Consider the following 26,078-nt stretch of genomic DNA (forward strand, 5'->3'; position numbering starts at 1 on the left):
TGGGCCCATCCTCAAAATTCCAAGGGTTACCATCACTTAACTTCTCTGCACAACCCCTGGCATATGTCAAGACGAAATTGAAGGCACGGTACGTTACTCCTGGTCAATGATACAATTGACCTAGTTTGAGTTTGATGTACATCAAAAGAACTGCGGCAGCATTACGGTAAAATTGACCAGCTTTGGTGTTGGATGTCCCTCTTCTGTACTCTTCAAACGAGAAGTTAATCTAAGATTGGGCAGGCGTTTGTTACCTGAAACCAATGAAGTTGCTAACCACATGCCTTCGATTTTGTCATGACATATCCCAGGAGTGCAAAGAACGTACTCTAGAAAGTGAGCGTAACCCCAGGAAGTTCAAGGATACAAATGGCCATATTCTATATGTTTTTTAGTGTCTTCACATCGACATTAGTCTGTCCTGTTTTATAAATTGCAAGTGCTTTCACATTGACAGCACTCAGCCCTGTTCGAAAATAAACATACAATGTACCCCTCGGTAGTCCAACACTAAAATCATTGTTTTCTGAATGAATGAAACGGAATTATTCACGTTTAGATAATTCATTTCCTGAACTTAGGTACCTTAACAAAAATGTTTTGGAATGGCAAGCTATACATGTGTTGTATTTCAGAAATCTATGATGTGGTGACTTGAAGTACATATGCAGATTGATACTAGATTTATATGGGTAGAAATAAGAGTATTTATGTGTAAGTCTTGCAAGTGTAAAGAAATTGTGAACTCCAGGACACAGTTTTGAAGACGAGGATTTAAACTACTTTTAAAGTGTCATTAATCTAATGAAGCTTGTTGTAATCAATTCAAGTCCCTGAAAGATAAGAACCACCGGCTGTTTCCAAACTACTTATCACATTGTCCACATTCCTTAGATGTTCTTGACATCTCACTGTTCTGTACATTGACTATAAACACGTCATAGGTCCATGGTTAAAAGCAATATCCGATTTCTACACTCAAACACGTTGAAGTTGTTGACAACAACTTCTTAGAGCCTACATGTATCGTTGGTCTTTAATGTTATTAGTAATAAGGGGTCAACATGGCCCTTGGGGTAGTTGTGTATGCTATAGGGTAGGGGCTGACTGCGATTGGTCTTAAAGGTTCCGATCTGAGGTTTCTGGACGGCATGCGTGATGGGGGCGTGACGGAGCGCCTTTCGGGAGGAGGCGTGTCACTGCGATAGTTGCTGTCATCCTCTAGCTCTGGTATGAAGAGGAGGCCAGCAATGATGGCAAGGATGCCGCCCATCACCGTCAGTCCCATTGAGAAGCCCACGTAGAAGGGACTAGTTACGTACACCAGCCAAAGTATCATCCCAATGGTCACGAACAGGCCTGCAATACAAAGGCGAATTGTAATGTATACTTTACTCCTCTTTACCCAAACAGACACCCAATTTTTTGTTCAAAAGTGTTAATTTTAATGCTTCATTGGGCCAAAATTGCTAGCTTGATCCCCCACCCCTCCCAGCCCCGAAATACAGCCTGTGATTAGGTCTTCTTGAAGTAACGTTTCCTTTATGATCGATCAGTCACCGCAAAAAAAAATATGAAAAGATAAGTTGAAAAACGGGTGTTATATGTCTCTTTTTCGGCGATAACATAAAAAACGAAGCTCTTATGTTCCTTCATATTTCTAAGTGATTATTTTACGCAATAATGGGGTTGATTGCTGGTGCACTATCAGTCCCGGGGTTGGCCGTAACCATGTAGACGGAATTCATCCTGACACGGTTTACACGAAACACTAGTTTAATGTTAAGGGTTTTATAGGCACCTTCCCCGTGCTGCTGTTTACATATGGTTCGGAACACTTTTGGCATGGATATTTTTTTTCAACTTTTAGTACCAAATATGAGCACTAAATGGACATTCATTAAATGAGTACTAAATATAGCAATATGGTCCTTTACAATGTTAACTTTGTTAAACTGTGCATTTTCAAACAAGATTTCAAATAGATATTTCCGTTCGTCGTTTTTCTAGTGATTACTTTTCAAAGATTAATATGATATACTTAGATACACTGCTGCCTTGTTCAAAATTAGGTAGTTGTTGTTTTGTTTGACGTTATTAGGTCCCATTGTTTGGCATCTGTATCTAATCTGTAATTTGTTTCTACCATTTAAACTCCAGTATATTTCGGACCTACAAACATTAAAATTTGATAGTTTTAAGTCATGAAGCAAGGTGAAGAAGGTCATTTCAAGACACCACCCATAGCTTATACATTAACATAATCAAATACATTTCTTTTAAGGATTCATCACCAAACAGCACTCATCTCTATAAACTCACCATTTACTATGTGTAACGAACGGTACGCGAACGAACTGTAATGGTACGACTTCTTTTTACCTACAGCACTGTACACAATTCCGATTAGAGACTTACAAATCCATGGTCTTTGTTTTGTAAATGAAACATTTCTGGGGAGAGTGTTATAATCCCTAACTTCGTTGTTTTGCAAATAACATATTGACTTTCAGATAAAGATGAAAGAAGAGTAACTGTTATCATGATTTTCTTTTTCTTTTTTTTTCATTCTGGGATTACTAGCCCATAACGAAGGGAAGGTTCACAAAAGAATGTTGTAGTAAGAAATTATTCTTAGCTCCCAATTTTTTGTTGTTCTTATATTGAAGATTTTAACAGGTTTGATAACCGCACGGTAGACTGCACTTCCGGCCAGGGATGTTTTCCCTCGTTTTCTTTTCTTTTAAATGTTTATAACTTCGGATATTCAAGACCACCTTGAAACATCATTAGTATATGAAAACTTTGATACAGGGCTTTCCGTGAACCAGTTTTGTACTGACACTGGTTATATACAAGAACAAATATGATATATATCCTGTAAAGAAATATCCAAAGTTGTGTATTAACGTTTTGGTATTCTCAATACAATATTGAACACTCCAAACTTGGACTGAACGCTGTAGCATTCACCAACACTGGCAATAGTGTTTGTTGTTGAGCTTCCGTGTGCTTTTTATTAGATTGTTTAGCACTTAAACAAAAAAAATATGATTTAAGAGATCAATGTCTTCCAAACTTCTAAATGCCGATTGGGTATTAAAGATCAGTCTTTTCGAAAGATATTCTTTACCTTAAATACAAGTGACTGATTTTGAAGAATGTGCTGCAGAACAATGTAAAAAGAAAATATATTTTTGTTTGGTCATTTTGACTTGGCAGCATTGACTACTTTCACAATGTATGTTATATAAACGTATTGCTATCATATAAACATTTTGAAAATCAGAACATCTATTTTAGCCAATTCAAAATACAATGTTTTGACACTTTTTCACCTTTGCGCCCTCACTTTTCTATGCAAAGACTGACTAATTGAAAAAGAAACCTCATTTCATGATGACTTGACCGTGGAATTTATTTCGGCAAAAAGCTCACACAAGCACTGAAGTGGCCACCTCTTCTTTTCCAACGGTGGCAAGTGTAAGTCAGTTTATGTAACAATCCACTATTTAATCAAACGCTTTCATTTAGCACGGTTATCAGATGAATGACGATCAGAGTTGGGTTGGAACACTCCTCGTGTTTTATATAATTGATAGATATGATAGAATGTTTATTAACATTATTGACAACTACAGCCGAGTGGAGATAAAGGCAGTGTATCTATTTTAAACTTTGGAAGCGACCGATGATAGCTCTCCATTCATATACGACACTGAATATATTATCTTCTCCTTGTATCTAGATACCAATATACCAACATAAACTTACCAGCCAAGAAACACAGAATCATACAGACGAAAGCAAACGTCCAGGTCCTGAGGTTCTCCACCACGACGTAGACGAGCACGGCGATCGGTGCTACGAGGAGAATCAAGAGGGCAATCACCTCCATGGCCTGGGTACCTCGGTAGCCATCTGCTCAAGGAAACATTTGACGATATAATTAGCAAATCGATGATAAAGGAAATATACTTTTAGTTTACCCATAACGAGGGTAATCGGGGGTATACTACATAAAATGAGACTTTGAAACAGTAATGTCTGGTAGGTGAAAGAACTGATGATTTTTAACATGAACGAATGCAAATACAGGAACTAAATGAGTTGAAAAAGTAACAGCCAAATACTAAAGACGCACATGGCCAAATGAAAGCAACTTGCAAGTTTCATTGCTATTAGGATACGTATTTATATTCCGATCTGTTCAAAATTTATCCACGACAACACACAAGGTCAGGATCCTAACCCAAGTCAATATGAAATAACAAAAAGAAAGATGGAAACATTAAAACGAGGAAAGGCGTCCTAAACCCTAAAAAAACAAAGGGAAAATCATGTCTGGTAATGTATTTGACGTCGGAAATCCAGATATTGTTATAAAAACGGAAAATATCAACGGAGTGTGGACATTACCTGTCCTGTACGAGTCTGGTACCGTTCTGTCCGCACAGGTCCCCGCCGATGTACACGCCTGGGCCTTCCATAGGCCTACCCGAATTTTGGCACCGGACGTGAAGGCGTAGACCATCCAGGAGGTAGTTGCGAAGCCAGCAATGAACAAGATCATGGATAAAACAATACACAGAAGGGCTAGTCTCGCCCACAATGATGATGTCCCACACATGTTGATGTCAATTACCTCAAAGTTGTCCGATAAGTTTTATCAATTCCATTTGTTGGCCATTTGGACTGGAAAAAAATGGTATATTCCCTTACTTTGTATTAAAAAAAAAATGTTATTCATTATTTATCTTAAAACTCCATTATATTGTCTTCTGAGATAATCATGTACTTTCTTCGAACGAAACGAAATCCGTTCTCACACATGAAAACGATCTTCCTTTTAACAAAAAACAGCTTCTCTTAAACAGATCGTTTCACATAGACACGAATCTGAGTTTTATATACTTCGCAAGGCTAATAAGTTACCCTCTATACACCAAATGGTGAAATAAGGTACTAAAATTTATACAAAACATACAGAACGTCAAAAAATCACGAAGCGAAAGGGATTCTAATAAAATCATCTCGCATTAATGAATCTAAAAGGCGAACCGCTCCAGTAGAAGGTTATAGAATGGAGTCGTGTACGTGGTTAGCATAGGTAGGGTGCTTGTTGTTGACAGATCCAATACAAAGGTGTTGATTTAAATACACGCTTACATAAATTCACGCCGGGGATTGCATCTTGTTTATCGGGCAGGGACTTGATGGATTGTAAAGAAGACACATTATATACACTGAGGCGTGTATAGTGTTTATTAAGTTCGGATCACAAAGAAGACAAGTTGACACCATCCTTTGAAAATTCCAAATGTCAAAATCATTAACGTTGAAAACAGTGTTTTCAAAATATTTTAAATTCCACATTTTGTATATTCGATTAGCTTACAACTTTTCGTATCTTTTGGGAGCTTACAAGTTTTTGTATCATCGCGTAGTTCACAAGATTTGTATATTCGAGTAGTTCACAAGATTTGTATATTCGGGTAGTTCAAAAGATTTGTATATTCGGGTAGTTCACAAGATTTGTATATTCGGGTAGTTCACAATATTCATATATTCGGGTAGTTCACAAGATTTATAAATTCGGGTAGTTCACAAGGATTGTATATTCGGGTAGTTCACAAGATTTGTATTTTCGGGTAGTTTACAAGATTTGTATATTCGGGTAGTTCACAAAATTTGTATATGAGGATAGGTTAAAAGAACATGAATCATAAGTATAACGACGATATATAATTTTGCGAATAATCAATTTGGGCGAAATTTAAGTTAAAAAACGTTTCCAGTGACTCCTCGATACTCCAGTCATATACTTTATAGTGGGCGTGTCTGCTTTATGAGACAGCTGACACTCAGCGATACCGTCATAGTCTTATATTCCTCATGTCTAGGAAGGCTGCATTACTGGAATATATCATTGTGCATCTAAGGCTATAGTAAGTCTCTTAATACACGGATCATCTGGGTAGTGGGACATATACCTAAAACTGAATTAGCGAGGGCCTGTTGTATGTATCCTTTGTCTAATTATGCTTGAAATATATATTGCAATATAATTATTAATCAATGTTTAATCTGCACCCGAGATAAATATCACAATGTGAGAGTATTTATAGTGATACATAATAACCAAACAGCTACTGAAGAATAACCCCTCAGAACACGAATGTCCTGGGATTTGTTTTGATTTGCCCATCATTGATGGCGTTGCTTTAGTGGAAATCGGTAAATTGTAACCATATATCGTTTATATATAGATATCAATAAATTATAATTGGTTCCATATTATGGTCCATATTTCTGAATTTACACCTAATTCACTTTTACAATGAAAACGGACAGTTGTAAATGAAGGTCACACATCTGGGTGACCCTAGGATTTCCGTCGCGGATTTAAGTTTTGTATCGGAATGTTTTAAGTCTAAATTACAATAAAAAGTATACCTAGAGATTAGGTCGGCCCTTTTGAGATCTTGCCAGGGTTTAGTTCCGGGTAATTAATAACAGCATCTGTACCTCTGTGTTGTGGTGTTTCACGAGTTGGGCCTGACAACGTGTGAAACCCTCGATCATCTCCTACAGATCACTTCACCATGGCGGTCGCTCTATGTATTTTCACTGTCTCCGTGCTTGTTTTGGCTCTGCCGTGCGTTTTTGGAGGTCGTTATTGTAACTTTGATATGCTGTTGCCACGAGATTTCGACGTCGGTCAGGTATGTTTTAAGTTTTGCTCTAATATGTCCACATTCTGTTTATGACACTTCAATATCGATGTTATCTACTACTGATTAGTGTTTTCCATGTTGTGTAGTAATTTTCAGTCTTTATTGATACATTCATGCAATAGAAATTTTTGCAATCCATATAAGGATATTTTGCTTTCCTATAAAATACCTTCCATTCCCTTGTTGACACTACTGTATGCAATATGTTCATATTTTGCGATATTTCTGATGAAAAGTGTATACAAATTGAAAAATAAAACCTATCATTGTATTAACAAATGGATGAAAGTTTGTTGAACAGACGATAGGTTTGCTTTAAATAAACATGAGCAAAGTGTGGTAGTATTCTAGATGAATATGCATTATTGTTTTAATCTAGTTCTTTGGATACTGGTACGAGATTGAACGGACAGAAACAACGTTAGGCTATTACACCTTCGTATCGCAGACGTGGGGCTTCACCGAATCTTACCAAAACATGCATAATATGAAGCTGCACTATGCTGGTCGGCCGTAAGTATAATATGGTAATATAAAACTATCATCAAACATTAGATGATCAAAAGAAAAATATTACTTTAGTTAAATATTTAAATTCTCTGTTTAAGTTATATGGTAACTTGTAGACAAAATGTCAATCCATGCTACAAAGGGAGTCGCTAATATTTGGTACATATTTGCGTGATATGATGTGTTCACTTACAGTTTTATTTCCTTTATGTTAGTTTATTGTCCAGTTTTTTCGGGAAGTTTGGTTGTGCAAATTTATAGAAGCAGACAAACTTGATGTATTGTAATTTTGGCACGTACATACTGGGCACAGATTTACGGTCATATAGTATTAGTTAATACTAAAAACGATAACGTCCTTTACAAGTTGATTTGATTCTTAACCTCATGATAAGTGATGTTACATTTTCTTACATTGCATAATTGATGTCTTGGCATATTTGGTCCTTTTCATCACATTGTGTTAGATTTAACTGATGATGCCGTGGAAGCCCTGAAGAACAGGCTGTATCTTATCAGTGCTGTTAACTAGACGAGATGGTAGCGGTAATCTAGAACTGTTTCCATGATGCTAAGGGGTCAGTGCTCCTGATAGCTGTTAAGGTGGCTGTGTGATTATCTGGGTTAGATTATCAGTTTAAATACTTTACACATCCCACTGATCATATGACCGAAATAACTGTAATTTTACATTTATGTGGGGTTTTTTTACGTTTGATAAGCTTCTTTTTATTTCGAAGACACAAATATTTTATGTCAAAGACACAAATATTTTATGTGAAAATTACTTTTTTTTGATATATAGATAATTTCGGTCTAAATGATCAGAGTGCACTTCACTATACTGGTATCTGAATCAAAGTTAATAACATAATGAGTTCCTTTTAACTTGCATTTACATCACAGCGGAGGTGTGTAAGCGATGTAAACCATACGTACAGGCATGGGTCTTATCTTGTCGAAGGTCTTTGTGTATAACTTGCATTTATTCATATTTTGCCCTATGATTTCATTGATTTGATTCGAATTCGAGATCATTTCATTCTACTTAAAATGAAGACTTAATAATAACAGCTTTATATAAAAGAAATTGGAACAGAATTTTTAATTACCCATCGTACAGCGGGAAGTTTTTGTGACCAAACAGTTTTATGATGTTATCCTAAATATTTAACTGTTTCTAAAGTTTTAATGATCTATCTTACGCAAGGTGTTTTTATAAGCTAACTAACATATACATTGTCTATATTAATGTCTGTCGAATTATCCATTTAAAACTCTCAGGTTAATACAATGTAAGTGAAAATCGGAAAACAGAAACGTAATCAGTCCATGATTGATGTCGTAATGCAATAAAAAAAATCAGTGTGTTCCATGAATAATGGTTTGTCAACTGAGTCTTAAACCACTGAGACCTTTATACTACCAGGTATAAACTGGACACACAAGATGTATGGACGCTTTGGTGTTTTCTTTCTGTTCAAGTTGCACCTGAACTAAATGTAACCATTAACGATATATTTGGTGTGATTCCAGCCCAGGGTATTACTGCATGAGAGGGACCCATGAGTTACTACCCTATATTGGGGCGCCAGGCAGGTTCCTGATGGAGGACACAAGTAGTAAGTATACTGATTTACTCTCGTGTGGGCAAGTCAGCTGAGCACACATATCCCAACAGGTATTCGACTTGAACCTCAAATAAAATTAATAAATGTTTAATTTCTGTTTTGGGCCGTGGAACCTTGTTTGTCAAGACTTCATTAATAGGAAAGGCGTTCGGTACCTCAGTTGTACATTCTTTATTCTGGACACAGAATCCACAGTGTTATATGATGATATGTTTATTGACTTTAAAATCATTTCATTTACATTATAGCATTCAATAACGGTAGATTTTCTGTTGTATAACATGTCATTGTCATTAACACGGCAAAGTACAAAGCATTGCACGTTTGCAATACCTTTATATAAGTTATAGAGCGTACAGATGTGTTTGGGATTGGTTGAAAACATATCTTTATATATCTTTGAAGCTATGATAATGGTACACTGTATTTACTTAGTACAACGCGGTATAACAGTGTTACTTTTCTCTTACGTAATAACTAGGTTAACTATTGTTACTGTAATACAATCTTGCTATAACTTTGTTACTATGGTTTTGCTATGTTAATATGTGGTGTTGTGTTACTATGGCGTGTTTTTGTTACTATGGTATTGTTGTGTTACTATGTGGTGTTGTGTTACTATTGCGTGTTTTTGTTACTATGGTATTGCTGTGTTATATGGTATTACGATGTTACTATGGTACTGATGCGTTACTCCGGCATTGCTGCGTTACTATATGATGATGCTGTGTTACCATGGATTTGTGATGTTACTTAGGTACCGTTGCGTTAGTCTTGTATTGCTGTGTTACTATGGTGATGCTTTGTTACTGTGGTGATGCTGTGTTACTATGGTGATGCTGTGTTACTATTGTGATGCTGTGTTACGATGGAATTGCGATGTTGTTATGTTACTGTTGGGTTACTTTAGTATTTTACTGATACTTCGCATGTTTTACAGATGTATTCCAGGTGGTGGATACGGACTACAATACTTACGCCCTAGTCTATATCTGTTACGGACAGCGACTGAAGCAGGGATACTGCCACATGAGTAACATGCACGTGTCGCTGCTAAGTAGACACCCGTCCTCTGACTTCGCGGAGCGGGACATCATCCAACATATCAGTAACCGATGTATTACCAGGAAAGACCTTGTCCGGGCCCCAGAGGTCGGTATGTACTGCAGCACTGGTATATTAACCTGAAGTAATTTCACACCTACGTAACGGACACGGTAATTTAGACATTTCATCTGTTTTTGTATAAGCTCCAGTTCTAACTAACTTGTAATAGAATACAGACGGAATGATATAGATGTGTAAGTGTAAACATGATTGGTTTCGTTATAGTAATATAATTGCTGAATGATATTCGCTGCTTTACGAAATGTTATTTTAAACGATGATTGTTATAGTCATGTCTTTTGAATGTGCACTGCGGCAATTTGTTCCGTGAACGATTGAATGTAACAACGATGAATGATAGCTAACGTTAGAAGTCTGTTATATTCATGGCAAATGTAAACAATTGACGCTACGTTACGACAGATTAACGGGGTTTCCTGAACGATGGATGTTTGTGAACGATGTTTATATATAGCTGACAATCTTGTCTTTCCTGAATGATTAAAATGATGATCGTTCGAAGTTGATGTGTGTAAGGTATTAATAATGGCTTTTCGTCATAAAATTATATTCATAAATGGTTACGTTAGAGAAAGTAGCAAGTTAACTTGTTAATGCCATATTTTACGTTTAATCATAAATATTTACCATCGTATGGCATTGCCACTATATAACCCTTCCAAATTCAATTGGCATTCATATAGGCTATGACCCGTTTGTTGATGTCATCATTATTCTGACGTTATAATTGTTACGTTAGAATCCACTGATCCTCCCCTGGCGATGGCTGTTCTATTCATTGAGCAAGCATACACGATACTTTCATTATTTGAACTTAATGCTAAATAATACATGAAATTTACTTTTTTATGAGAGGAACAAATTTCAAAAATGGTAAATGTAAGTATTGAACTGCTTTCAGTTGGCGTTCATTGGCAATATGAATTCAAACAGGATATAAAGGCAAATTCAATTAAGCGCGTGTTTATCCAGTTAGAATTCATATTGCCTATGCATGCCAATTGAAAGCAGTTCAATGCTAAAATACTGCAGATAGTGCTATTCATTGATGGCGATATGGTGGTAATATGATCAATGACTCTGAAGTTAAGAATTATGTAAGGTGGAGTATGCTAAGTGTTAACGCTATTCATAAATTGTGTATTTTGCATGAAGTTCTGAAGACAATAAGTTACCGATACTGATCAGCTGTGATTGAAAATGAAAATATTTATGAATTGTTCTGACGTGGTAGAATATAATAAATCAACTGCTGTGAGTATACTATGATGGAAATATCATTCAAACTCAAAAATGCATTCAGACCAGTCGATTACTTATAAACGATGAATGTTAAGCATAATTAAAACCCTAATGGCATAACGTTACTGCCCATATTGTAAAACTTGGCTTTAATTACGCATGAGTAACATACTGTATTCGTGAACCGTACATGTTATTACGTAATGTTAACGTTATTCGTTAACTGTGGGTGTTACTGCGTAATTAAACATTATTTGTGAACGATAGATGCTGTTACGTTTCATACATGATTATCAATGTTGCGTTATAGTCGTTTTTACGTAATGTCGCATGTTGCTTATTAATTAAACTACCAGTTACATTTGTTTTCAATACACGCTTTCCATTGGGTATCAACTGAACTGTTGTCATAAGGGCAGATACAGTTAAAAAATAATTAAATATTGGGAACGATGTATGTATCCTTATATTATTTAATTCATACAAATAGTGAAAGACACGAAACATGGGGAGTGCAGCAATTTGAAGAAGCCTGGATGTTCCTGAACAATGTTAACAGGCTAGAAAGTAATGTTATTAACGTTAAGTAACGTTGTTTTATTTTGCAGCGAGCTGTCAGGTATGAAGTATTCATTATACACAGGAAGAGCATCAGCATCACATGTCAGACTACCATCGAAGTGAGGGAGAGCAGACACATGTATATCATCTGTATAGCCATGACCATCTCAATAAAACCCTAGTAACTCGTTACCACTGTTGTGTTATCATTTATTAATATACTAGGTATTGGATAATCGGGTCTATGTCATTAAAAAAAGACAACAGGGTTTTAAACGAGTTGTAAGTATAATGAACCAGTGCCCTTCGGCTCACCATGCAGGAGACCTTCCATATAACGTCACACACCTGTTATAAGTGCTGTTTACTCTCTATCACAACAGTGAGAGTTGACTGGCCTTTTATCGACAACGGGTTCTGTTAAATTTCTAATAACGAATTTTTACCGAGAATCTAGAAACTGATTCGAACTGAAGTGTGTAGGTATTGAGTAGACTGGGGACATACAGTATGTAATCCCGTGTTACTTGTACATGTAAATCACAGCTTTCCGTTATGAATGTTCACCGCTAACGGGTAGATACCCTATGAGTTTGACAAACATACCGAAGGCCTGATGTCCTTTTAAACCTTTGTTAATAAGAATAGACTATAGAATGTATAAAATGTCAGCACCTTTATATCAACTATAGCACATTTGATGCGTATAACTCAGTATGAATTACAAACGATATATAATAGAAAATAGTGAATGACGCTTCACGTCAACTCTTTACCGTTATTATAAAGCTCACACCTCGTTAACTGCCAAAGATCCGTACGTCATACCTCGGTAAGCCTGTGTCACTCTGACAGAAACATCCTTATGGATCTGTCGAACATTCAAGAATGAGAAATCCTTATTGCGGTTTCCACGTGTAGACTGGATCATCATCGACGCGGTAAGACGTAGAACATCAGCTTTAAAAGATGTTTCCAAAATGTTAAAGCTACATTTTCTCTATACCCGAGTTCTAATCCTAAGAACATGCTTTGCATACGAGTCATAGACATTCAAAGTTTTTAAACCAGAGACAGTCTTGTGTGCAAGATCAATACTTTCACAATCTTAAGCCGAAGACATCAACATTAAAGACATGGAGTTAAATAAAATGCTGTGACACCCAGCGATAAGACGATATGTGATGTTAGCGTCCTCTCAACATTCTGACGAATCGTCCGGGATTACACGTTATGCCTTGACGTGTCACGATTAGACGTCGTTAGTATCTAGTCCACCTGTAAGCTCGGACAATGTGTTGTGGTACCTCCTCTCTGTGGGTGAGGTTTGCTCTAGCCCTCATCATCATCGGGTTTATATTCGAGACGGTGGGTTTCGCAACAGCAACCTGGATGTTCAACAACACAAGTGGCGAGACAAGGGTAGGACTGTGGATCTCCCAGACCTGTAGTGGATCCGTGTGTACCGACTCCGAAGTACCGTCCTCCTACAAAGATGGTAAGTACACCTGTCTTTACCAAGTCCGACGTACCTTGTCCTACAACGATTGTAAGTACACTTGTACATACCAAACTCTGACAACTTGGTGTTCTACAAAAATGGTACTTGTGTAAGTTAACCTGTCATTATCGACACTGATGCCCAATCTTCCTACAAAATGGTAGATTTATCTGTCTATACTTAGTCTGATGTTCCGTCGTCCTTCAAACATTGTAAGCACACCCGTCTTTACTGACTCAGATGAACCGTTGCCTTCCAAAGATGGTAAGTACACATGTACCGACTCGGAGTAACATAGTTCTACGTCGACGGTAAGCACGCCTGTCTTAGCAAACTATAGGGTATCGTTGTTCTACCATATAGTAAATACATCATACTATAGTATTCCCTATCCCACATAATATGACATTTAAGGGCACTGTAAAAAGGCCATTGAGTGGACAACATCGTCAAATAATCTGATGCAAAGATAAAAATACTCAATTAGCATACGCTCAAGTATATTTCTCGGTAAATAATTATGTGTTACAACACATAGAAGTAATAAACATATACAATGCAATACCATTATGATTGTTTAAATTTTCAAATATATGGTGCTATGCACAACAACATTATCAGTGTTTAATTCACCTGCAATTCAATCGTATGTTTCCTTTCTACAAATACATCGGAGCAATTTAGAACCACTCTAATGAGTCATCAATGAAATGTTTTGTCATAAGGTACAATCAATATTGACCTCGTGTTGCTTTCTGCATCGAGTTACTATGTTTTATCTGTGCTTCCATATTTCAAAAGAGTATTCATCGTGAACTGATTCAAGCCATATTTAAGTCTATTTTGTATTCAACTTCTAATACATAGGCTGCAGACACCCCACCTCGTAAACAAGCAGGACCTGGGTTCTTCCGTCCTACACCAGTTGACAGTTTAGTCCAGAACAGTCAATCAATGGGTGTTGGAGTAATGCACTGTCCCATTACGTACAATAGTGTATGTTATTTTTGAGGGTAAAAATTGATGACGGAGTTAAACTATGGTCATGTATTTGGTTACTCGTTTACATTATAACAAACAGACCGCTATTCCCTTTACTATTAATTTATTTTATTGGGACATAACATAAAAGAAATCTTGAATGTTTACGGCAACTGTATGATAGTGTCGATCAGTTAGATAATGGTTCGGAGAATTTAAATAAAATTCTCTTTTGTCAAATCACAAGTTTGTAAAGGTAACCCCGGGAAATTAACGATCAATGTCAAACCTTGTGGTTATAGTCAAAACTAACAATCATTGACTTAACTAAATGTAACAGTCAAATCTAACGTAAAGGATCAATACCAAAACCATGGATCATAGGAAAAACTTACGGTAATTGTTAATATTACCGATCCAAGTCAAAAATAACGATCAAAGACAAAACTAGCCATCACATTGAAAATGATGATCATTGCTGAAACAAATAATTATTGAAAAAAAATAACAACACTTTTATCATTCAATACTTGACTGACAAGGTTCTCCTATCGGAATATATCTTTTATTCCTTTGACCCTAAAATAATCACTAGAAGAATGAAGTGAGGAAGCTTCGTTTCAACATTTAGTTTGTCGAGGATGCCGAAAGTCAAACGAAGCATACATCTATATGAATGATGTTGTTCCATCCCCATTAAACATGTGGAAGGAAACCCATTCCTACAATCGGTTTGTTGATGGAAATATTGATCTAGTACATGATAACATTTTTCCGTTTTGTCTTATACTTTTACTCATTACAATGAGCTAATGTTGCCAATACGTGAGATGGGCTTAATTTTGGTTAGTATTGCTGTATCGAGCATCACCAATCTGAAATAGAAATATATTGTAATGAACATGCATTATGCAGTACAAAATATTCAAAAATATGTCTAAATGTCTATATACATATGTATGTATTGTGATATGAAATGCCAAATAAAGGATTTATTAATGAAATATATATCTAATATATCAATATATCTTAATGTTCATTTGTATATCGTAGTTACAAAACACTCCAAGAATATAATTTAATATATCAGTATGTATTGTATGTATAAACAAATTATATCTTAATGTTCCTGTTTATGTATAGGTGTTCTTGTTGACAATAAGATTTACTTACGTACGTTGGAGTTAAAGTAAACAAGTTTTACTTACGTACATTGTAGGTGTTAATTAATGTAAACAATAAGTTATACTTACTTGGATGTTCATGTAGACGTAAAACTTACATAGGTGATCTTGTAGACAATACGTTTTACTTACCTATGTGTTAACGAAGACAATAAGTTATATTCAGGTAGATGTTAATGTAGACAATAAGTAATACTTTGGAAGTAAGACAATAAGTTAATCTAACCTATGTGTTAATGTAGAAAATAATTATATTCAGGTAGATTTTAATGTAGACAATAAGTAATACTTTGGAAGTAAGACAATAAGTAAATATAACCTATGAGTTAATGTAGACAATAAGTTATATTCAGGTAGATGTTAATGTAGAAAATAAGTTATATTCAGGTAGATGTTAATGTAGACAATAAGTAATACTTTGAAAGTAAGACAATAAGTTAATCTAACCTATGTGTTGATGTAGACAATAAGTTATATTCAGGTAGATGTTAATGTAGACAATAAGTAATACTTTGGAAGTAAGACAATAAGTCAATATAACCTATGTGTTAATGTAGACAATAAGTTATATTCAGGAAGATGTTAATGTAGACAATAAATTATATTCAGGTAGATGTTAATGCAGACAATAAGTTATTTTCAGGTAGATGTTAATGTAGACAATAAGTAATAATTTGGAAGTAAGAAAATAAGTTAATCTAACCTATGTGTTAATGTAGACAATAAGTTATATTCAGGTAGATGTTACAATGTAGACAATAAGTTATAATCAGGTAGATGTTACAATGTAGACAATAAGTAATACTTTGGAAGTAAGACAATAAGTAAATCTAAATATATTACTGTAGATAATAAGTAATACCTACGTAGGTTTGATATCGACAATAAGTACGGTAATATTGTCCTGTAATACTTATGTAGATAATAGCGAGTGTCATATCACTCTAAAGACACAGTTGATTGGCCCCGTCAACTGTAGATATATGGCGTTAACAGTCGTGAAGTCAAAACATTCCTATTAGTGACGAAGTTATGTATATGTTGTAGACAAGTTTCGGGCTACCCAGGCTGTGGAGATATTGGCCTTCATCCTGTACGTGATCGCACCATTCCTCATTGGGGCATTTGTCTTCTTTGAGGCGACCAGGAACCAGAGGATGGTCATAGTGTGTATGGTCGTCTGTTTCGTTATAGGTGAGTACACTACCCCGTCTGTTTCGTTATTGGTGAGTACACAATCCTGTCTGTTTCGTTATAGGTGAGTACACTTCCCCGTCTGTTTCGTTAAAGGTGAGTACACTACCCTGTCTTTTTCGTTATAGGTGAGTACACTACCCCGTTTGTTACGTTATAGGTGAGTACACAACCCAGTCTGTTTCGTTATAGGTGAGTAGTACACTACCCCGTCTGTTTCGTTTTAGGGGAGTACACAACCCCGTCTGTTTCATTATAGGTGAGTACACAACCCCGTCTGTTACGTTATAGCTGAGTACACTACCCCGTCTGTTTTGTTATAGGTGAGTACACTACCCCTTCTGTTTCGTTATAGGTGAGTACACAGCCCCGTCTGTTTCGTTATAGGTGCGTACACAACCCCGTCTGTTTCGTTATACGTGAGTACACTTCCCTGTCTGTTTCGTTATAGGTGAGTGCACTGCCCCGTCTGTTTCGTTATAAGTGACTAAACTACCCCGTCTGTTTCGTTATAGATGAGTACACAACCCCGTCTGTTTCATTATAGGTGAGTACACTCCCCTGTCTGTTTCGTTATAGGTGAGTGCACTCCCCCGTTTGTTTCGTTATAGGTGAGTACACTTCCCCGTCTGTTTCGTTATTGGTGAGTACACAACCCCGTCTGTTACGTTATAGCTGAGTACACTACCCCGTCTGTTTGTTATAGGGGAGTACACTACCCCGTCTGTTTGTTATAGGTGAGTACACTACCCTGTCTATTTCGTTGTAGGTGAGTACACTACCCTGTCTATTTCGTTGTAGGTGAGTACACTACCCTGTCTGTTACGTTATAGGTGAGTACACAACCCAGTCTGTTTCGTTATAGGTGAGTAGACTACCCCGTCTGTTTCGTTATAAGGGAGTACACCGCCCCGTCTGTTTCGTTATTGGTGAGTACACACCCCTGTCTGTTTCGTTTTAGGTGAGTACACTACCCCGTCTGCTTCGTTATAGGTGAGTACACAACCCCGTCTGTTACGTTATAGGTGATTACACAACCCTGTCTGTTTCGTTTTAGGTGAGTACACTACCCCGTCTGTATCTTTATAGGTGAGTACACTACTCCGTCTGTTTTGTTATAAGTGAGTACACTACCCCGTCTGTTCCGTTATAGGTGAGTACACTACCCCGTTTGTTACGTTATAGGTGAGTACACTACCCTGTCTATTTCGTTATAGTTGAGTACACTACCCCGTCTGTTTCGTTTTAGGGGAGTACACAACCCCGTCTGTTTCGTTATACGTGAGTACACTTCCCTGTCTGTTTCGTTATAGGTGAGTGCACTCCCCCGTCTGTTTCGTTATAAGTGAGTACACTACCCCGTCTGTTCCGTTATAGGTGAGTACACTACCCGGTCTGTTACGTTATAGGTGAGTAAACTACCCCGTCTCGTCTGTTTCGTTATAGGTGAGTAGACTACCCCGTCTGTTTCGTTATAGGGGAGTACACTACCCCGTCTGTTTCGTTGTAGGTGAGTACACTACCCTGTCTATTTCGTTATAGGTGAGTACACTACCCCGTTTGTTACGTTATAGGTGAGTACACAACCCAGTCTGTTTCGTTATAGGTGAGTAGACTACCCCGTCTGTTTCGTTATAGGGGAGTACACTACCCCGTCTGTTTCGTTATAAGGTAGTACACTGCCCCGTCTGTTTCGTTATAAGGGAGTACACCGCCCCGTCTGTTTCGTTATTGGTGAGTACACAACCCCGTCTGTTTCGTTGTAGATGAGTACACTACCCCGTCTGTTTGGTATAGGTGAGTACACTACCCCGTCTGTTTCGTTATAAGTGAGTACACTGCCCCGTCTGTTTCGTTATTGGTGAGTACACAACCCTGTCTGTTTCGTTATAGGTGAGTACACTACCCCGTCTGTTACGTTATAGGTGAGTACACTACCCCGTCTGTTTCGTTATAGGTGAGTACACAACCCTGTCTGTTTCGTTATAGGTGAGTACACAACCCTGTCTGTTACGTTATAGGTGAGTACACTACCCCGTCTGTTACGTTATAGGTGAGTACACAACCCTGTCTGTTACGTTATAGGCGAGTACACTACCCCGTCTGTTTCGTTATAGGGGAGTACACAACCCCGTCTGTTTCGTTATAGGTGGGTACACTACCCCGTCTGTTTCGTTATAGGTGAGCAAACTACCCCGTCTGTTTCGTTATAGGTGAGCAAACTACCCCGTCTGTTTCGTTATAGGTGAGTACGCTACCCCGTCTGTTTCGTTATAGGTGAGTACACTTCCCCGTCTGTTTCGTTATAGGTGAGTACACACCCCCGTCTGTTTCGTTATAAGTGAGTACACTGCCCCGTCGGTTTCGTTATTGGTGAGTACACAACCCTGTCTGTTTCGTTATAGGCGAGTACACAACCCTGTCTGTTTCGTTATAGGCGAGTACACAACCCCGTCTGTTTGTTATAGGTGAGTAATCTACCCCGTCTGTTTGGTTATAGGTGAGTACACAACCCCGTCTGTTTCGTTATAAGTGAGTACACTGCCCCGTCGGTTTCGTTATTGGTGAGTACACAACCCTGTCTGTTTCGTTATAGGTGAGCACACAACCCTGTCTGTTACGTTATAGGTGAGTACCCTACCCCGTCTGTTTCGTTATAGGTGAGTACACACCCCCGTCTGTTTCGTTATAAGTGAGTACACTGCCCCGTCTGTTTCGTTATTGGTGAGTACACTACCCCGTCTGTTTCGTTATAGGAGAGTACAATACACAGTCTGTTTCGTTATAGGTGAGTACACTACCCAGTCTGTTTCGTTATAGGTGAGTACACAACCCCGTCTGTTTCGTTATAAGTGAGTACACTGCCCCGTCGGTTTCGTTATTGGTGAGTACACAACCCTGTCTGTTTCGTTATAGGTGAGTGCATTGCCCCGTCTGTTACGTTATAGGTGAGTACACTACCCTGTCTGTTTCGTTATAGGTGAGTACACTGCCCCGGCTGTTACGTTATAGGTGAGTACACTACCCCGCCTGTTTCGTTATAGGTGAGTACACAACCCCGTCTGTTTCGTTATAGGGGAGTACACTACCCCGTCTGTTTCGTTATAGGAGAGTACAATACACAGTCTGTTTCGTTATAGGTGAGTACACTACCCTGTCTGTTTCGTTATAGGTGAGTACACTGCCCCGTCTGTTTCGTTATAGGTGAGTACACTTCCCCGTCTGTTACGTTATAGGTGAGTACACAACCCTGTCTGTTACGTTATAGGCGAGTACACTACCCCGTCTGTTTCGTTATAGGAGAGTACACAACCCTGTCTGTTACGTTATAGGTTAGTACACTACCCCGTCTGTTACGTTATAGGTTATAGGTGAGTACACAACCCCGTCTGTTTCGTTATAGGGGAGTACACAACCCCGTCTGTTTCGTTATAGGGGAGTACACAACCCCGTCTGTTTCGTTATAGGGGAGTACACTACCCCGTCTGTTTTGTTATAGGTGAGTACACTCCCCCGTCTGTTTCGTTATAGGTGATTAAACTCCCCCGTCTGTTTCGTTATAGGTGAGTACACTTCCCCGTCTGTTTCGTTATAGGTGAGTACACTCCCCCGTCTGTTACGTTATAGGTGAGTACACTGCCCCGTCTGTTTCGTTATAGGTGAGTACACTTCCCCGTCTGTTACGTTATAGGTGAGTACACAACCCTGTCTGTTACGTTATAGGCGAGTACACTACCCCGTCTGTTTCGTTATAGGAGAGTACACAACCCTGTCTGTTACGTTATAGGCGAGTACACTACCCCGTCTGTTTCGTTATAGGAGAGTACAATACACAGTCTGTTTCGTTATAGGTGAGTACACTACCCAGTCTGTTTCGTTATAGGTGAGTACCCAACCCCGTCTGTTTCGTTATAGGTGAGTACCCTGCCCCGTCTGTATCGTTATAGGTGAGTACACTACTCCGTCTGTTTCGTTATAAGTGAGTACACTACCCCGTCTGTTTCGTTATAAGTGAGTACACTGCCCCGTCTGTTTCGTTATTGGTGGGTACACAACCCTGTCTGTTTCGTTATAGGTGAGTGCATTGCCCCGTCTGTTACGTTATAGGTGAGTACACTGCCCCGTCTGTTACGTTATAGGTGAGTACACAACCCTGTCTGTTACGTTATAGGCGAGTACACTACCCCGTCTGTTTCGTTATAGGTAAGTACACTACCCCGTCTGTTTCGTTATAGGTGAGCAAACTACCCCGTCTGTTTCGTTATAGGTGAGTACACAACCCTATACATTTCGTTATCGGTGAGTACACTATCTTTTCAGTTAGGATAACTTACTGTTTTGATTCCACCGAGACGATAAAAGATTGTGAGAACTGGCCAATATTGTTTTAGCTTTGTGATTGAAATACTATTCCTTTATTTGAGTCAAGTCTGGCATTATAATCTAAATCCGTCAATACCGAGTCGTTAGCAGTCAGGCTAGGAATACTACACGATCACCACAAAATGAGGAGTTTGTCTGTTTAATACTGTACACGTGGACAATCAAATGAAAAGCTTTGAAAGAAACGTTACTCACACTTGCGGACGAGCTGTATGCCGTCTAAAACCAAATTATGATGGTTGTCATTTTCAATAAATCTGAATATCTATATTGGAATTTCAATAAATGAAATTACATATTTATTACACTTTAACATTAACAGCGTGTTCAATATGTGTTCAATAGCCTAACTAACATGTTTTACTACTCTACCCGTTGTAAGGTTGTATAATATACTTTAGGGTGGGTAATAAATCTACACCTTATACCATCTAATGGAGCTCTTTGATGTTCATTATGTATGTAATTCTCAATGTATGGTGAAACAGCTGTTAAACTCGTGAATGCATTCAATTTCAATTACAGACACGTCGATAACAATTTATATGTATATGTGTGAAATCATATACTGTTGATACAGTGCATGATCTTAAATAAGTGTTTGCAGGGTTTTTGATGGCACCGCAAATCATTGACCAAGGTTCAAAAATATATTCAGTAAATCAAATATGCCATAAAAATGCCCTAAAAGACCATAGCTGTAAATAGAACATACAACACCAACAAACAAACAAAGCCATAAGCTAGTAACGAACTTCTCTGTAATATAGGGGATATATGGCAGGTATTCTAGTCCTAATCATTCGTACAATACGTGCATATGTACCACTGTTGAGACTCATACAGAACATGCTAGGCGCTTCCTTACTTCACATTTGTCACAAGGTGATTATCTGCTGGTGGACTATCAGTAGCTAAAATACTTCTTTCAGTATAAATGATCTACTGTACTAGTATCAATAGTTGTGAATTTGTAACATAAAGGCTTTTAGACACGTTTTACGTAAGACATGGATTGTTCATTCTATTAACCTTTGGTACCACTGATGAACCCTATATGGAGTAATGGTCGTATGCTGTAAATGCTTACTTAGTCTGGCTTTCTGTAATGAAGAACAAGATTTTGAAATACAGAAGTTGCATGTTTCCTTAATTAATATTTCGATTATTTTGTGGGAGTAAAACGACACATTATATACAAAAATCGTATGTTTCCGTTATGTTTTGCTTTTATGCCCATCAGATAAAAAAAATATTCTTATCCATGTACTAGTAATACAGTGCCGAAATATTAAATGTATAAGAAGAGCAAATACACCATACCTATTGAACAAAAATGACGAATTGTTCACCGATCATTCAATAAAATGCTCCAGCAGTTACCCAACCTACCTTTTGTATCGTTTCAGGAGCCTTGCTTGGCGCGGGGATGATCGTGTGGATGGTTTACGTCCAGTCACAGGCCGCATTCAGCGCTGGCTACTCCATGGGGCTGACAATTCTAGGCGGGATCCTCGCTGTGTTTGCAGGACTTCTCTTCATTCCGGAAACGGGCGAGGATTACGAATTCGACGACCGTGTAGTCAAAGCACGTGGTGCAACTCCGCAATATTCACGTCATCATTCGTCACGTCGCGTGAACGTGAGGTCTATATCCCCATCTGACGATTCCTCGCGTGGATCGACGCCCGATTACCATTCCTCACGACAGACTAGGAAGACTTATGATTCCATGCCATCTCCCATGGACACCCCTAAAACGTACGACTCCATGCCTGTCCCTATGTCACAGACTGTCTATGATGACGGAGTCTCCACAGGAAGGAACTTCCGGCCGCCGACATATAACGACGTGTCAGGCGTTACGCTGCAGCGAGACCGTGTCGGCATATAATACATAAAACACTTTACATCATTTACATCTTCATCATCATTGCCATATACATGTTAACATTTGAAGGGAAATAAATATTAATAACTCAGTTGTTTTTTAAACTTTTGCTTCTCCTGTAGGTTAAATTAGTGTATCGAAGGACCAACGACATAAATAAGTTGACAATACTTGAAACTGCAAATCCTTGTCCCTAACTTCACTATATCGGTTATTTTGTCTGAATCTGAAAAAAAAGCAAATAACTTGTTTGACATCGCATTGCTAGCAACCAAACCTACACCGTGTTATTCAAAATTAGATTAATCAGTTTGGTAGGAATAATAAATGTTAAGTTTGTTTTGAACACAAGCAGCACAATGCAATTAAAGACTTATTTTTCGAGCTTTCACGAAATCAGCATTCATTATTAATATCGAACTGATGAACCGCTTTCCGAACGTGAGCCCGAGTTTCCTCTGGCCCTGAAACCAGCCTTAGACATTTTGACAGATAGATGTCTGGTCATCTATCTGTCAAAATGTCTATGTTCGGTCTCAGGGCTCAGGGCTAGAGGAAACTCGGGCTTTACGAAGGCTAGATTGAGATATGTCCATGAAGGGTTACTTCCAGGCTCATTGCAAATGCACTGCCCTTAAACACACTTAGGGCTTGTAACATCACAGACAGAGCTGAAAAGCAGATAATAAGAGAAGGAACAAGAGTCATTAACAACACCATTGAATGCTTAAAGACCAAACGTAACAGCATTATCAACAAATTATCAACCATTTTAGACAAAGAAACAGCTGACCAGACCAGGGCCTACTGTATACAACACTGAATAGCAAAATGTAAAGAAAGACAGCGGGAAATGATTGATAACATGCTGAAGAAACAAAAGAACGATGACTTACATCTGTCATTATGTCATCACTATTGTGGCTTATATATGACATTTCGTCTTTTCGCTTTTTCGCCCGCAGAAAGACACCAAGCGGCAAAACGAAATAAGGAAAGACGAAAAAGCGTCAAAGCTAAATAACGCGAAAAGGACTGAGAGAAGACGTCATATTATGTCTACGTTGTGGCGTTATTTTCACTTCGGTTTGGCGTTATATCGTTACTTCGCTTTGGCGGGTTTTCGTCTTTTCGTTATTTCGTTTTGTCGCTTGGCGTCTTTTCGCGAGCGAAAAAGCGAACAGACTATATGCCATATATAAGCCACCATATGTCACACCTAAGTACTCGCCGGTGGAAGAGTTTGTAGCTGCCACAGAGATCGCAGTTTCAAAGCACCCCCAGGCAAAGCCAGACAGGATTGGAGGTGATTGGGGTCCTAAAACGAGCTAAACTACCAAATGACAATCTTGATAACGGAGAAAGAAAGGATATTTATGCATTAAGGAAAGAAGAGTCCATAATAATTCCACCGGCAGACAAGGGCAGAGCAACAGTCTTTATGAATAACGCATATTAGTGTTATACTAGTGTAGGCTGTTTAGTAGTAGTGTTAGTGTTGGTGTTACATTATAACGTTATTAATACAGCAGTCACGTTAGTGTTATTAATGACATACTCTAAAGTAAGCCTTAATTTTAATAATGTCGTATAAAAAAAATCGTCATCTTGATAATATTACTCCGATGTGCAGGTAAGAACTCGCTCTCAGCTTAATAGCGTGATCTTAGGTAAACCGTTAAATAAATAACCTCAATTAAAGCATTCCGTAAGCGTCATAGCGAATTAAGTTATCTCGTCAGGTTTATAACGTCGATAAAAAAAACACCGTCAATATGAGCCATAAGGTTAATAACGTCGATAAAAAAGCTCAATTCCGTGAGACTTCATCTGAATGACACAAATGGAAGATAAAGACAAAACTTTGTTGACAATAACGACGGATCGTGATGTCTTGGGGTGGCCCATTTTCAAGGCAACAAGGGTAAGATTTGTTGGAACTACTACTGAATAACCAAAAGGCCTAAGGTGATGACAATTTGTAAGTAGCATAATGGGATGGAGGGCAATTAAGTTTATTAAATGAATAATCTTGACTCGCTTTCAACATCACAATGGTTAAACGTGCGAAAACATTTTAACTACTTCTTATGAATAACAAATAGGCGTTAGGTGATGATATTGTTGCCTAGTTGTATTACGGAATATAAAGTTTGTTTATGTTCTCAGAGGACACATTTGTTACAATCTTTAAAAGACTTCTTCTGAACTACCAAAGGCTTAGGTGATCATATATGGCCAGTACTTATACTTATCGCTTACGATGTATTGTAAAATTCAAAGTCAGACTCGTTGACACTGTGTTGTCGACCGACAGCGTTTGTGTAGTGGTACTCATCCGCGATACTCCAGGCGCTATGTTCACTTTCGCTCTCTGCACCCACTTGAATATGAGGTAAAAACCCGACAAATCGCTGGGTTGTTGCTTGTCCTTTGAAGATCACAAAGGAGCGACATCCAACTTCAAAGCAAGACAATTTTACCGTTACGCAGCCGAGAGATTATTTTGACAGATAATTAAACTAGTCACCTCGTCTCATTCACAAGGTGACGGAAGACAAGGTGACGGACACTGTGTATTAAATTTTGCTATGGAATAGTCTAGGGGTGCAGAGAGCTAAAGTGAGCGAAAACCCTGTAGTGTTATATTCTCACTGAAAGGCCCGGATATTGCACTATTTTGGTCGTAACTACGGCTATCCAAAAAGATAAAACTGACCACAATGGCTTCAGGTCATGTCATCGTTGAAATATATTTAATGGATTTTAAGTTATCATTTGACTTAACATAAGTCCCGTAAAAATGTTAGATATCAAGAGTTCCACCCACTTGAATTTTTTATCTTAGCTTTGCAAAAACAACATATATCAAAATGTAGGATAATAACTAAGACACATTTTAATAGCAAATCGTATATCTTTAATTAGGCTTTGTGCATGTGTTCAATCGAATGCGCCGAGTTGCCTTGAACGCTTCTATTGCAAAATTCTTTCAAAATTCAAAATCATTGACTGGTTTATCTCTTTCTTTTTCTGTGGAAGACGTTTCTGAATAAAAGGTCACCGTTGCTTTTTGATAAAACAATAAAAGACAAAAATGTGACAAATCAGATACAGGTAATATAAGAGAGGGGT

The 26,078-nt window shown here is 38.0% G+C and overlaps 3 protein-coding genes across 5 annotated transcripts; 2 read left to right on the top strand and 1 right to left on the bottom strand.

Annotated features, from left to right (window-relative positions):
* Positions 1–3: 3 nt before the first annotated feature.
* On the bottom strand, positions 4–4,963 carry LOC110449271. The gene is made up of 3 exons (XM_021496026.1): positions 4,420–4,963; positions 3,775–3,921; positions 4–1,359 (listed from the first exon to the last, which is right to left on the bottom strand). The coding sequence occupies exons 1-3, from the start codon at positions 4,628–4,630 to the stop codon at positions 1,046–1,048; spliced, it is 672 nt and encodes a 223-aa protein (XP_021351701.1). The 5' UTR covers positions 4,631–4,963; the 3' UTR covers positions 4–1,045.
* A 946-nt stretch (positions 4,964–5,909) lies between these two features.
* On the top strand, positions 5,910–11,993 carry LOC110449266. 3 transcript variants are annotated; one of them, XM_021496017.1, is made up of 6 exons: positions 5,910–5,948; positions 6,595–6,725; positions 7,117–7,250; positions 8,784–8,869; positions 9,819–10,095; positions 11,857–11,993. In XM_021496017.1, exons 2-5 carry the CDS (start codon positions 6,606–6,608, stop codon positions 10,064–10,066), a joined length of 588 nt encoding a protein of 195 aa, XP_021351692.1. In that variant the 5' UTR covers positions 5,910–5,948; positions 6,595–6,605; the 3' UTR covers positions 10,067–10,095; positions 11,857–11,993. The 3 variants fall into 3 exon arrangements, with proteins under 3 accessions (XP_021351692.1, XP_021351691.1, XP_021351693.1); XM_021496016.1 differs by lacking the exon at positions 5,910–5,948 and having other exon boundaries at positions 6,545–6,725; XM_021496018.1 differs by lacking the exon at positions 5,910–5,948 and having other exon boundaries at positions 6,545–6,725; positions 9,819–10,034.
* Positions 11,994–12,583: 590 nt separating this feature from the next.
* Positions 12,584–23,015, top strand: LOC110449280. Its single transcript, XM_021496045.1, has 3 exons — positions 12,584–13,307; positions 16,523–16,669; positions 22,462–23,015. Exons 1-3 carry the CDS (start codon positions 13,103–13,105, stop codon positions 22,944–22,946), a joined length of 837 nt encoding a protein of 278 aa, XP_021351720.1. The 5' UTR covers positions 12,584–13,102; the 3' UTR covers positions 22,947–23,015.
* The last annotated feature ends 3,063 nt before the right edge of the window (positions 23,016–26,078 follow it).

Source organism: Mizuhopecten yessoensis, unplaced genomic scaffold (assembly GCF_002113885.1).
Source record: "Mizuhopecten yessoensis strain PY_sf001 unplaced genomic scaffold, ASM211388v2 scaffold4541, whole genome shotgun sequence".
In the NCBI taxonomy this organism is placed as follows: Eukaryota; Metazoa; Mollusca; class Bivalvia; order Pectinida; family Pectinidae; genus Mizuhopecten; species Mizuhopecten yessoensis.